We start from the raw sequence: 13,802 nt of genomic DNA on the forward strand, positions 1-13,802 counted from the left end.
CCGGTCGTCTGTGCCTTCTAAGCGAAAGTCAACAAACGCGGTCCGCGGGGTCGGAAAGGGTTCAACCAATAGAAAATAGGTCTGGCCCCGGGGAGCGGGCCGTCCGCGGGAGGCGTCATTATAACGCGACTCCTGCCCGTAGCTGGAGAGCCAGGAAGATGGTGGTGATGGCGCGTCTTTCCCGGTCCGAGCGGCCGGACCTCGTTTTCGTGAGTCCGCGGCGGGGCCGGGGGTGGCCCGTGTGAGAGCACAGGGCTTGGATGCTTCAGAGGCTCGGGGTCTGGCCGCCGGGGGTGTCGGCCAAATTCTGTCCACCCGAGAGCAGGGCGTGCGGGTCGGGCTGCCAGGAGCTAAGTTCTGGTGCCGGAGTCCAGGTGGTCTGAGCGAAGAGCTGCGGCCGAAGTTAAGGGCCAGGCGACCCGGGCCTCCGGTGGAAATGGGACCGCGCGGGGAGAGGGGTGGGTCGCAGAGCGAAATCTTGTAGAGATCTTGGCGTCTGAAGTAGAGGATAGTGACCCAAAGCCAGGGCTCTGGTTTCTGTGGTAAAGTCTTGGTGTCCTGAGTAACGGCCTAGGTCTGGCCCTGAGCCTTGTAGTTTCTGGAATAAAGGATTGGTGTCTGGATTCGCAGAACTGGAGTCAGATGTGGAGCTGGTCGGGCGATGGCCAGTGGGATCCTTAAGAGTCCAAGACTTGGCATCTGGAGCACTGACATATGTCCTTTGATTGTGCTTCACCGTTATTGCAGGAGATCTTTGTTTTCTTATATCTTTCTCTCTCTCTCTCTCTTTCTTTTTTGTTTTGTTTTGTTTTGTTTTTTGAAGGCTTGCATTTTCTAACCTCTTGTCTCTGTGTCACGTTTTGGTAATTCTCACAGTATTTCAAACTTTTCCATTAGTTTTGTTTTGGGGAACCAGGAGCCACGCCCAAATGAAAGGGAAAGTTAATAAATGTAGATGTTCCGACTGCTTCATGCGCTGTTGCCTGTCTCTGTCCCAGTCCCTGAGACGTGACAGCATTGAAATTAGACCAGTTCATAACCTTCAGGAGCTTCTCAGTGTTCCAGTGAAGGGAAGGAAGAGTCACCTCTCACTTGAGGTCAAAAGCTAGAAATGATTAAGGTTAATGAGGAAGGCATGTTGGAAGCTGAGATAGGCTGAAAGCAAGGCCTCTTGCACCGAACAGCCAGGTGGTGAATGCAAAGGAAAAGTTCTTGAAGAAAATTAGAAGTGCTGCTCCAGTAAACACATGAATGGTAAAAAAGTGAAACAGCCTTACTGCTGTTACAGAGAAAGTTTTAGTGGTCTGGGAAGAAGATCAAACCAGGCACAACATCCCCTTAATCCAAAATCTAATTCAGAGCAAAACCTAACTCTTTGGTTCTACAAAACCTCAGGGAGGTGAGGGAGCTTCAGGAGCCAAGTGTGAAGCTAAAAGAGGTTTGTTCATGAGGTTTAAGGAAAGAAGCCATCTCTGTAACGTAAGTGTGAAGTGAAGCAGAGAATGCCAGTGTAGGATCTGTAGCAAGTTAATCAGAAGATTTGGGGGGCGGGGGTGCCTGGGTGGCTCAGTGGGTTAAGCCTCTGCCTTCAGCTCAGGTCATGATCCCAGGGTCCTGGGATGGAGCCCCACGTCAGGCTGTCTGCTTCACAGGAACCTGCTTCCTCCTCTCTCTGCCCTTCTCTCTGCCTACTTGTAATCTCTCTGTATCTGTCAAATAAATAAATAAAATCTTTTTAAAAAAAGAAATTAAAAAAAAAAGAGAAGAAGATCTAGGGGCACGTGCGTGGCTCAGTTGGTTAAACGTCTGCCTTAGGTTCAGCTCATGATCCCAGAGTCCTGGGATTGAGCCCCACGTCAGGCTCCATGCTCAGTGAAGAGTCTGCTTCTCTGCTTCTCCCCCTCCTCCCCCTGCTCTTGCTCTCTCTCTCTCTTTCTCTCACTGTCTTTCAAATAAATCAAATCTTTAAAAAAGAGAAGAAGAAGAAGAAGAAGAAGATCTAGTTGAGGGGCGCCTGGGTGGCTCAGTTGTTTTAAGTGTCCGTCTTCAGCTCGGGTCATGATCACTGGGTTTTGGGATCGAGCCCCATGTCCAGCTTCCAGCTCTGCGGAGAGCCTGCTTCTCCCTCTCCCTCTGCTGCTGCCCCTGCTTGTGTGCGAGTGCACATGTGTGTGCGTGCACGCGCATGCTCTCTCTCGCAAATAAATAAAATCTTAAAAAAACTTAAGATAATTAATGAAGGTGAGTACTTGAAACAGACTTAAATTTATTGTTATTATTATTATTTTCTCACAACCCTGAGATCAAGACCTGAGCTGAGATCAGGAGTCAGACGCCTAACCTACCGAGCCACCCAGGCGCCCCAGACAGACTTTTAATATAAATGGAAAAATCTCCCCTAGGAAGAAAATGCCATTTAGAACTTAAATAGCTAGAGAGGAGAAGAAGTCAGTGCCCGGCTTCAGCGCTTCAAAGTACAGGCAGACTCTATCGTTAGAGGCTAATGCTGCTGATGACTTTAAGACGAAGCTGGTGCTTGTTTGCTGTTCTAAAAATCCTAGGGCCCTTAAGAATTAAGCTAAAACTGCTCGGTGCTGTGTAATGGGAACAACAAAGCTTGGATGATGGCCTATCTGTTTACAACACTGTTTACTAAATATTTTGAGTCCCAGTATTGAGAACTATGGCCCAGAAAGTAAAGATTGCTTCCCAAAAATGACTGCTCACTAACAGTGCACCCGATCACCCCCGAGCTCTGACAGGGCTGCGCGAGATTAATGTTGTTTTCATGCCTGCTAACATAACATCTGTTTTGTAGTGCACGGACCAAAAGGGTAATTTCAGTTTTCAAGTCTTATTATTTAAGAAACATGTTTCATGGGGGTATAGCTGCCAGAGACGGCAGTTACTCTAATAGATCTGGGAAAAGCAAATTGAAAACCTTCTGGAAAGGCTTCACCATTTGAAATGCCGTTAAGAGCATTCTGATGCATGAGAAGAGGTCAAAGTATCAACCTTAACAGGATTTTGGAAGAAGTTGACTTCAGTCCTCGGGGATGACTCTGGGGGGTTCTAGCCTCCAGGGGAGGAAGCAACCGCAGCAGATGTGGTGGAAACAGCAAGAGAACCAGAATTAGAAGTGGAGCCTGACGACAGGACTGCCTTGCTGCGGTCTCATGTTAAAATTTGAATGGGGGGGGCACCTGGGTGGCTCAGTGGGTTAAAGCCTCTTCCTTCAGCTCAGGTCATGATCCCAGGGTCCTGGGATGGAGTCCCACATCAGGCTCTCTGCTCAGGGGGGAGCCTGCTTCTCCATCTCTCTCTGCCTGCCTCTCTGCCTACTTGTGATCTCTGTCTGTCAAGTAAATAAATAAAATCTTTAAAAAAAAAATTTGAATGGGGGAGGAGTGCATGAATTCTTACGGACGAGCAAAGAAGGGGGTTTCTTGAAATGGAATCTACTAGCAAAGATGCCATGAAGATTGTTGAAATGACAACAGAGTTTTCATTTTTTTTTTATTATTTAAAAAAAATTATTTAATGGGGAGAGAGATCACAAGTAGGCAGAGACGCAGGCAGAGAGAGAGGGAAGCAGGCTTCCTGCTGAGCAGAGAGCCTGATTTGGGGCTCGATCCCAGGACCCTGAGATCACTACCTGAGCCAAAGGCAGAGGCCCAACCCATTGAGCCACCCAGATGTCCCAACAACAGAGCTTTTAGCATGTGATGGAAACTCTCAGTTGCCAAGCAGCAATTTGAGAGGCCTGAGGGCAGTTCAGAAGGAAGTCCTGCTGTGGGCAAAACGCTGTCAAGCTGAATCCTATACTACAGAAAAGTCGTTCATGTAGGAACAATTCAATTGATGTGGTAAATCAGTTTCTCTCGCTCTCTCTCTCTCTTTTTTTTTTTTTTTAATGAAATTGCCACAGCCCCCCGCCCAGCCTTCAGCAGCCCCTACCCTGATCAGTCAGCTGTCCCCATGGAGGCGAGAACCTCTACCAGCGAAAAGATCTCAACTCACTGAAAGCTCGGGTTCGCATTTTTTGAGCAAGAAAGTATTTTTTCGTCAAGATGCGATTTTTTTAGACATAATGCCATTGCACGCTTAATAGACTACTGCACAGCATGAGTATAACTTTTACGTGCACTAGGAAACCAGAAAATTCACTTGCCACGTTGTGATAGTCCCTGTGTTGTGGTTGTTTGGAGCTGAACCCGCAGCATCTGTGAGGTGTCCCTATTGAGGCCTGGCCTCTTCCCCAGGGTTTTGGTGTTCGGTGTTGGTGAGGCTTGGTGGCAGTCCATACCTCTCTGGAGGTAAAGGTCTAGCTCCTGTCGAGCCTGAAAATAAAATCGATAGTTATGTTACCAGCAAAATGGATTTAAGAGTGGCAGAGGAATTTTGTTTATTTTTTTACTTTATTTATTTATTTTTTACTTTATTTTTTAAAAAAGATTTCATTTATTTATTTGACAGAGATCACAACTAGGCAGAGAGGCGGGCGGGTTGGGGGGAAGCAGGCTCCCTGCTGAGCAGAGAGCTCGATGCAGGGCTCCATCCCAGGACCCTGGGATCATGACCTGAGCCGAAGGCAGAGACTTTAGCCCACTGGGCCACCCAGGCGCCCCTGACAGAGGAATTTTGAGCAGGGGTGTGCAGGCTCTGGTAAAACCAAAGGCAAGTCTGAAGAACAAAGGGGAGGACTGTCACTTTATAGAGAAAAAGTCAGCTGAGAGGGGCTGCTTTGAAGGAAAGTCTCTTAGAAGAAAATGATATTCCGGGGGTGGTGATGGCTTCTCGTTGACCTGAGTTCTGGCAGTTTCTGGGCTGTTGCCAGGCAAGGAGAAAATCTTCCTGTGGGGGTTCTGCAGTTGACAGAGAGATGGTAGCCGTGAGAGTTCCCCCTTCAGGGCTTCCCCATTCCACTCCAGATGAGGTTTCCGTATTCATAGTTCAACTTACCCAAGTTCTGGGGCAGAGTTGAGCTCCGCTCTGGCTAGTGGGATCCTGAGATGCCAGGGGTCTGGTGTTCGGGAAGAGACAACATTGTACGGAGTCAAGGCTTGGTGTCCAGCTCCGAGTGAGGTCTGGCAATGGACCCCGGAGTCTAAGGAATCCGGTGATCTGGGCCAGGGAGTGGGTGGCTCAATCCGGAAGTCCAAAAGAGTGGTGTCTGGGGGACAGTCTTGAGCCTGACCTTGAACCCTGATTGAGGGGTCTGATGCCTGGGCCAGATGGTGGCCGCTGGGATTCTGAGGAGTAAAACCTGGACCTGAGCCCTAGGATCTGGGTCTCTGGTGCCCTGGCTCCGACGAACGGGGGGACCTGGGAGCTGGCTCTGAGGGCAGATCTCTCTCCTCCCCATTCCCTGGCTCCCGCAGGAAGAAGAGGACCTCCCCTATGAGGAGGAGATCATGCGGAACCAGTTCTCGGTCAAGTGCTGGCTCCGCTACATCGAGTTCAAACAAGGTGCCCCGAAGCCGCGGCTCAACCAGCTGTATGAGCGGGCGCTGAAGCTGCTGCCGTGCAGGTGGGACTTGCCGCGGCCCCCACCCCTCCCTGTCCTTACAGAACTGGCCGGGAGGTCCCAGGGGCTCTCATTCTGGCACTAAGTAGCCATCCCCACGGGTCAGCACATCTCCCCTCCCCCACCCCGTTGCAGGGACTTGTCCTCCTGCTGCAGGTCCCCTCTCCCAGCAGTTGCTTCGTGGGGGCAGGGCACAGGGGTGGGGGGCACGGAGTCCATAAGGCTGACCGGTCATCGGCTGCCCCCGCCTGCCTCCCCAGCTACAAACTCTGGTACCGATACCTGAAGGCCCGCCGGGCACAGGTGAAGCACCGCTGTGTCACTGACCCTGCCTACGAAGACGTCAACAACTGCCACGAGCGGGCCTTCGTGTTCATGCACAAGGTGGGGAGGGCGGAGGCCGGGAGGGGCGGGCCGGGGGAACTGGTCGGGGGCCTTCGTCCCCGGCAGTGGGCAGAGTGGGGGGGATCTGAGTCCTGCCCCCTTGGTAGACTTGCTGTTGAGCTAGACTTGGCCGTGGAGGAGGGAGTTTTGGGCTCACCACGCGCCTCTGTCCCGCTCCGCCAGATGCCCCGTCTGTGGCTGGACTACTGCCAGTTCCTCATGGACCAGGGCCGCATCACGCACACGCGCCGCACGTTTGACCGTGCCCTCCGCGCCCTGCCCATCACCCAGCACTCCCGGATCTGGCCCCTGTACCTGCGCTTCCTGCGTTCCCACCCGCTGCCCGAGACGGCCGTGCGGGGCTATCGGCGCTTCCTCAAGGTAGGCGGAAGGAGCACTGCCCCGCGCGCGGAGGCCCCCAGAACGGGCTCCCTGGTTGTTAGCCCCTGGTACCATGTCACAGGGCCGGAAGTGGGGAGAAGGCTTCCCGAGACAGATCTTGTCGGCAGTTTGTTTATTCTTCACGCCTTTGCTAGCACCTGCCACGCGTCCAGTATTGAGACAGGTCCCGGGGCAGGTGACAGGGACAGTCTCTGCACGTGGAGGTGTTTGGTCCCACCGGGCAGACCGATGCCCCCGAGCTGACCACGTAAACCAGGAGCACGGCCACCCCGGGAGGGCAGGGAATGCGAGACCAGTGGCTATGGGAGTGTGTCGAGGTAGAAACCGCGTGCGGATGGTGTGTGGTTTTCTTAAACTTCTAGCAACTATCATATACCACATAACTCTTAACACAGCGGTCTCTGGCCGCGTAGGGCGGGTTGTGGTAAAAAGCAAGGCCTGGAGGGTGCAGGCTGTTCCGTTGCTGTTGAAGCCGGACCAGTGGGGCCCAAACCGATTCCAGTCCAGACTTGGATTCAGCAGTGCTGATGCCGCACTGGTGGGACCCGGGTTGGACAGGGGTGGCTGAGGCCGGGTTGGCGGGGCTGGCTCTTGACCGGGACAGTGGTGGCTGGCTGACCCAGAGCTGCCAAGTGGGAGGGGGTGTTGTGGTGTGGCTCCTCGGCCCCCCGACTGCTGATGGGGCTGGTCGCTGTGCAGCTCAGCCCCGAGAGCGCGGAGGAGTACATCGAGTACCTCAAGTCCAGCGACCGGCTGGACGAAGCCGCGCAGCGCCTGGCCACTGTGGTCAACGATGAGCGCTTCGTGTCCAAGGCCGGCAAGTCCAACTACCAGGTGGGCCTGTGGGGGGGTGGGGGCAGGGCAGGAGGGCTTGCTCCTGTGGGGAATCCAGCTGAGACTTCTTCTCCTGGCGCTGCAGCTGTGGCACGAGCTCTGTGACCTCATCTCCCAGAACCCGGACAAGGTACAGTCGCTCAACGTGGACGCCATCATCCGTGGGGGCCTCACCCGCTTCACGGACCAGCTGGGCAAGCTCTGGTGCTCCCTGGCTGACTACTACATCCGCAGCGGCCACTTTGAAAAGGTGAGCGGGCCCGGCAGCCGGTGCGGGGAGGGGGTGATCGCTCCAGCGTGTGGCATTCAGGGGACGCGGGCGGGCATGTGTGGGGCAGCAAACACGGGCACGTCCTGCTGGCCTGCACGCCTGCCTTGGGGTTGGTTAGACCCGAGTCCTTCCTGGGTGGGTGGCCTTGAACCCACCAAGCCTGGACGTCCTCATTTGCAAAGTGAGAGGGACAGTTGCTCCTTCGCCTGTGAGGAGTCCGGTGCCACCCAGGCGCCTGGCGTGAGGGTCACTCCCAAAAAGTTAGCCTTCCTTTCCATGTCCCTCTGCTTGCTTGTCAGTGGGGTGGCACGCCTGGGATGGGGCGGTGCCTGGGGCTCTGACGAGTCCCTGGAGGGGCTGGCGGGGGTTGTTGGGGGCCTCAGGGAGGAAGGAGCAGAGGGGAGTAGAGCTGGAGCAGAGGGGAGGCTGGCGAAGGCGAGGGAAGGGAGAGCTCTGCGGGCCAAGGAGGGGAGCCACCGGCCCGTCGTGAGCGGGACAGAGGCAGGACCAGCTCTGCATTTTAGCCCTGGGCGGCCACAGGCTGAGGCCCATGGCAGGAGACCAGCCAGGAGGCTCTGGGGCCAGTGGCCAGGCCAGGGCCGTGGGATGACCAGCCAGGGCTGGGTGGAGAGATGGGGCCCAAGCTGTGGCGGGGGGCAGGAGTGATGAGAACATGAGCTTCAGCAGTGGGGCCGGGCTGGCCCGAGGGGTCCTCCACAGCCACGGCAGTGCCCTTCATGGCTGAGCTGAGACCAGGGTCCCTGCGGTGTGGACCTTGGGGCACGGGGGTTGGTCACCTCACGAGTCTCACTGGGTATCGGGCACCTTACACACGTTTCCCTTGAGCGTCATTCACTTTGCACAAGGGAGCATCACCGTCAGTTTCCTGGGGAGGAGTGGGGGCCCCAGAGCACTCTGGCGGGGCGGGGGGCAGGGGACAGCTCATCATGGCTGTGCGGTCGCCGCTCAGAGCCTGACAGAGCAGGGCGATCCCGGCTCAGGACCACTGCCAGGGCCGTGCTGTTGGCCTCCCTGTGTTCACGTGAGTGGGCACCTGTGCCTCCCCCGCCAGCACTTCCCTTCCACCCTCCCATGCCCGCAGGCCCGAGATGTGTATGAGGAGGCCATCCGGACCGTGATGACCGTGCGCGACTTCACGCAGGTGTTTGACAGCTACGCACAGTTCGAAGAGAGCATGATCGCAGCCAAGATGGAGACAGCCTCAGAACGGGGGCGAGAGGAGGACGGTGAGCTGCCGGGCAGTCGTCCTGGGCTGGCCGGCCCAAGGGCCCGAGGGTCCTAAGCGGCTGGGGCAGGGGAGAGGTGCGGCTCCAGGGCCGTCGGGGGCCGGCAGGCAGGCAGGGAGGCCGGCCGGGTGGCCAGGGCACGTGGAACCTTTGGCGAGTAACCAAGATGACGTATATGTCTCCGGCTGGGGTGGCCGGTGGGCTGAATCCGCCAAGCCCAGAGCACGCGGTGGGGTCTGGGGAGTGGGGCGGCTGTGTGCTGAGGCCCTCACTCGTGCTCCCCGACCCCCGTCACGGAGCCCAGATGACGTGGACCTGGAGCTGCGGCTGGCCCGCTTCGAGCAGCTCATCAGCCGCCGGCCCCTGTTGCTCAACAGCGTCTTGCTGCGCCAAAACCCGCACCACGTGCACGAGTGGCACAAGCGCGTGGCCCTGCATCAGGGCCGCCCCCGGGAGGTGCGTGACAGTCCCTCCCCTCGGCTGCGCGGCCCCCCGCCCCCACTGGGGGCCCGACTGTCCCACCTGACTCGATCCCTCACACTAGATCATCAACACGTACACGGAGGCTGTGCAGACGGTGGACCCTTTCAAGGCAACGGGCAAGCCCCACACGCTGTGGGTCGCATTTGCCAAGTTTTACGAGGACAACGGGCAGCTGGATGATGTGAGTGCGACGCCGTGTGTGCGTGCGTGTGTGTGTGTGTGTGTATGTGTGTCGATGCGTCCTTGGCCAGAGGATGCAGGAGGCCCAGACACAGTCACGTTTGCACGCGTGTATCCATGTGCACCCTCGTGGGGGAGGGGGCAAGCGGGCAGGGTCTCAGCCTGCCCTCTCCGCGCCCTGGCAGGCCCGCATCATCCTGGAGAAGGCCACCAAGGTGAGCTTCAAGCAGGTGGACGACCTGGCCAGCGTGTGGTGCGAGTGTGGCGAGCTGGAGCTCCGGCACGAGAACTACGACCAGGCCTTGCGGCTGCTGCGAGTAAATACAAGCCCGGGCTTGGGGTGGGCCGTGGGGTGTGCGGGGCCACGTGGCCGGACCCAGGACGCTCCTGAGCCCCCGCATCACCGCTGGCTCCCTGCAGAAGGCCACCGCGCTGCCCGCCCGCCGTGCTGAGTACTTCGACGGCTCGGAGCCCGTGCAGAACCGTGTGTACAAGTCGCTGAAGGTGTGGTCGATGCTCGCTGACCTAGAGGAGAGCCTGGGTACCTTCCAGGTGAGCTGCGTGGCCAAGTGCCTGTTGCAGGGGAAAGAAGGGGGGACAGCGGCCTGCGGACTCTGCCTCGGGATTTGCTCCAACCCGCCCCTGCCCCGCAGTCCACCAAGGCCGTGTATGACCGCATCCTGGACCTGCGCATCGCCACGCCCCAGATCGTCATCAACTACGCCATGTTCCTGGAGGAGCACAAGTACTTCGAGGAGAGCTTCAAGGTGAGCGGGGCTGATCTGGGGGTCCCAGATGACAGCGTGTTTGCTTCAGAGCCTCGAGCACTGTGTTGTGTCCTCTCACTGTCCTAACGGGGCATCACAGACCAGGGAACTTAAACAACCTAGACGTGTCATCTTAGTCCCAGAGGCTGGATGGAAATCTTGGATTGTGGTGTCGGCGGGGCTCGTTTCTCCTGAGGCCTCTGTCCTTATCGCACAGACAGCCGTCTTCTCCCCGTGGCCTCCCATGGTCGTCGCTGTGTGTGTGTCTGTGACTTCATCTCCTCATAAGGCCCCCGGTTCTTGAATTAGGGCTCACTATAGCGACTTCATGCTCGTTTTCTTTTTAAACACCTCATCTCTAAGTACAGTTCCATTCTGAGGTCCTGGGGATATGGCTTTGGCAGGATTTGGGGGGCCCGTTCACCCCTTCAGAGGCCCCAAGTCCTGCTTCCGTGTTTATGGGGCGGGGTTTGGTGTGGGTGTGTGGGGGCTGTTCCCGCTCCAGAGCCCAGGTCCAGGTTGTAGGTCTGCGCATGTGCACTCAGGGACACCTCGCCTGGCTGTGTGACAGGTTTGGGAGACCGGACACAGCTGGGGAGGTGGTACACAGTGCACGGGCCACCCCCAGCCCGAGTGACGTGGGCCCTGCCCCTTGGCCTGGGTGTGTGGGCCTCCGTGTGGGGCTCTGGGCTCCAGTGTCTGCAGAGCTGAGGGCCCCTCCACGCCCTCAGCTCCCCGGCCCATAAGGGTACCTCCTGGTGACTTGGTGAGTCCTAGTCCTGCCCGGTTGTTGGGGACTTTGCAGTTTGTTGAGGGAGGCATACATGGGCCTTTTCAACAGCATCACGATAGTCAGGAGGGGGCGCTAGGGAAAGGCCACCTTGCTCAGCCCAAGGGAGATGGGGGGCAGACGCGCTCCCCCCGCCTTCCGGCCCTGACTTACTCTCCCGGGGCAGGCGTACGAGCGTGGCATCTCGCTGTTCAAGTGGCCCAACGTGTCGGACATCTGGAGCACCTACCTGACCAAGTTCATCGCCCGCTATGGGGGCCGCAAGCTGGAGCGCGCGCGGGACCTCTTCGAACAGGCGCTGGACGGCTGCCCTCCCAAATACGCCAAGAGTGAGGCGGGCAGGGCCGGGCAGGGCCGGGCAGGGCACCCCGGGCTGGGCTCCAGCCTCTGACCCGCCGTCCTCCCACCGCAGCGCTCTACCTGCTGTACGCGCAGCTGGAGGAGGAGTGGGGCCTGGCCCGGCACGCCATGGCCGTGTACGAGCGCGCCACCAGGGCCGTGGAGCCCGCCCAGCAGTACGACATGTTCAACATCTACATCAAGCGGGCAGCCGAGATCTATGGCGTCACCCACACCCGCGGCATCTACCAGAAGGCCATCGAGGTGCCCCATGGGGGTGGCTGGGGGCACTGGAGGCCGGCCCTGGGCATGGGGACCCTGCTGACACCCGCCCCTGTGCACCTGGCAGGTGCTGTCGGACGAGCACGCCCGGGAGATGTGCCTGCGCTTCGCGGACATGGAGTGCCGGCTTGGCGAGATCGACCGGGCGCGCGCCATCTACAGCTTCTGCTCCCAGATCTGTGACCCCCGGGTAGGGGGAGAGCCTGGCGGGTGGGCAGTGGGGCGCTGCAGCCACGCCGACCCGCTCACACACGTGCCGCCCGCCCTCCACAGACCACCGGGGCTTTCTGGCAGACGTGGAAGGACTTCGAGGTCCGGCACGGCAACGAGGACACCATCCGGGAGATGCTGCGGATTCGCCGCAGCGTGCAGGCCACGTACAACACTCAGGTCAACTTCATGGCCTCGCAGATGCTCAAGGTGTCGGGCAGCGCCACAGGCACCGGTGAGCGGCCGCGGCTCCCCCTTTCCCTGGCCAGGCCCCATCAGCCCGGCCTCTGCCCCCTGCGCGGCCTGGACCTTCTGGGCTGGGAGCTCGGGGGGTCACCTCCGCCTTCCCCACTGGTGCCTGGGCGCTCCCTGCGGGCTGCGTCCTCAGACAGCTTGGGGCACCCGGCAGCACCCAGAGCGAGGTGGGGGCTGGTGTGGTTGTGCGGAGGGCAGGACCCACCGGAGCTGTCTGACCCCACGCTCCCCCTCCCAGTGTCTGACCTGGCCCCCGGGCAGAGCGGCATGGACGACATGAAGCTGCTGGAGCAGCGGGCAGAGCAGCTGGCGGCTGAGGCCGAGCGGGACCAGCCCCCACGGGCCCAGAGCAAGATCCTGTTCGTGAGGTAAGGGTGGGGGGAGGGGGGTGAGCCGGCTCTTCTTCCAGAGGGGAGGGCCCGGGGAGGCCGAGCCCCGTGGCCCCCCTCCCTGATCGCTCCCCGCCTCCAGGAGCGACGCCTCCCGGGAGGAGCTGGCCGAGCTGGCCCAGCAGGCCAACCCCGAGGAGATTGAGCTGGGCGAGGACGAGGACGAGGACGAGATGGACCTGGAGCCCAACGGTAAGCGGCCGGCCAGACCGGGCAGGTCTGGGGGAGGCTGGGGCAGGACCGTCCCTCCTGGAGTGACCGAGTCCTCCGTGCCTCCCCCCTTCCCCAGAGGTGCGGCTGGAGCAGCAGAGTGTGCCGGCCGCCGTGTTCGGGAGCCTGAAGGAGGACTGACCCCCCCCCCCGCCCCCACCCCAGCCTCCCCCAATATAGCCTGTGTTTGTACGTTGTGGTCTGAGCCTCTTTCCTGCTGCCCAGGTGCCCGTAGGGACTGCCTGCCCAGTGGTGCTCTGGCCCTGGGCCCAGTCTCCCCCCCCCCCCCCCCCCCCGCGCCGCCGCCCTCCCCCACCCCCAGATTGGCTGGTGCAGGGGGTGGGGCAGCTGGGCTCCAGGCCCGGGCCTATGCCCCGCCCTCACCCTGCAGAGCCAGTTCTGGACTCCGTGGCCAGTCTCTGCCGCCTGAGGCCTCTTTGAGGGCTTTGCCCCCGACTGCCCAAGTCTTGCCAGCCCGTGCCCGCACTGGCAGGTGGATACACTCGGCCTCCCCTCTCTAGACTGTTTCTTCCTGAGCCAGGGCGCCAACGACCTCTCAGGAGAAGGCAGGTTGACGGGCTTAGCAAGGTACTTCTCACCCTGGACAGCAGCCAGGAGCAGTCCTCAGCCCTGGGCCAGGGCCGGGGCCGGGGCGTGGTCCTTAGGCCTAAGCTCTGGGAAGCCATTAGTGAGCTCTAAACTAATAAGGGATTTTAAGCATTGAGGGATGTAATCAGATTTGTGCCCTGAACGGGCTGTGCAGGCTGAGGGATTGGCTTACTGGGGGGGGGGGAGGGCACGGGTGGGGAGGCCCAGGACACAGGCTTGGACTGGGCGGGGGGTGGGGATGGAGAGAAGCAAGGTAGACCGAAGAGGCCGTCAGGCATGGGGGGCAGGGAGAAGGGGCGGGGTGGGGGGAGCTGGTCCCGTGCCTGAGCCACAGGGAGACCAGGAGCTCAGGCCAGCTCGAGCTCACAGCGCAGGGCCCACATCTCAGATGTCCGTGGCCATGCCAAGGATAGACCCAGACCCTTCAATGTGGAACTTGTGGGAGAGAAACATGGGAACCCTTTCTAGCGATGACAACTGAGCCCAGAAATGGAGGCAGGTGGCAGTTGGAGAGGTCAAGCTTAGCTGCCGGCCGCACACCAAATGCCAGGAGGGGCCGGTAGCCTCTGCACTGAGAACAGGGGAGTGAGTGGCGGGTGCGGAGGCCACGGGGAGAGGCGGCC

The 13,802-nt window shown here is 59.2% G+C and overlaps 1 protein-coding gene across 1 annotated transcript; it reads left to right on the forward strand.

Annotated features, from left to right (window-relative positions):
• Positions 1 to 40: 40 nt before the first annotated feature.
• XAB2 (XPA binding protein 2) lies at positions 41 to 12,762 on the forward strand. Its single transcript, XM_059159805.1, has 19 exons — positions 41 to 209; positions 5,382 to 5,530; positions 5,788 to 5,911; positions 6,095 to 6,292; positions 7,013 to 7,147; positions 7,233 to 7,397; positions 8,521 to 8,665; positions 8,970 to 9,121; positions 9,210 to 9,329; positions 9,514 to 9,645; positions 9,749 to 9,880; positions 9,982 to 10,095; positions 11,052 to 11,214; positions 11,298 to 11,488; positions 11,574 to 11,696; positions 11,780 to 11,951; positions 12,210 to 12,339; positions 12,443 to 12,552; positions 12,650 to 12,762. Exons 1-19 carry the CDS (start codon positions 159 to 161, stop codon positions 12,709 to 12,711), a joined length of 2,568 nt encoding a protein of 855 aa, XP_059015788.1. The 5' UTR covers positions 41 to 158; the 3' UTR covers positions 12,712 to 12,762.
• Positions 12,763 to 13,802: the final 1,040 nt, after the last annotated feature.

This window comes from Mustela lutreola, chromosome 2 (assembly GCF_030435805.1).
Source record: "Mustela lutreola isolate mMusLut2 chromosome 2, mMusLut2.pri, whole genome shotgun sequence".
NCBI lineage: Eukaryota > Metazoa > Chordata > Mammalia > Carnivora > Mustelidae > Mustela > Mustela lutreola.

What these genes read in the sequence shown, in the direction of transcription:
- XAB2 (XM_059159805.1), top strand. Translation starts at nt 159, where the DNA reads ATGGTGGTGATGGCGCGTCTTTCCCGGTCCGAGCGGCCGGACCTCGTT. An exon ending in GCAGCGGCCACTTTGAAAAG is followed by an intron (nt 7,398 to 8,520) that starts GTGAGCGGGCCC and finishes CCATGCCCGCAG; the next exon opens with GCCCGAGATGTGTATGAGGA. An exon ending in AGAGCCTGGGTACCTTCCAG is followed by an intron (nt 9,881 to 9,981) that starts GTGAGCTGCGTG and finishes CCTGCCCCGCAG; the next exon opens with TCCACCAAGGCCGTGTATGA.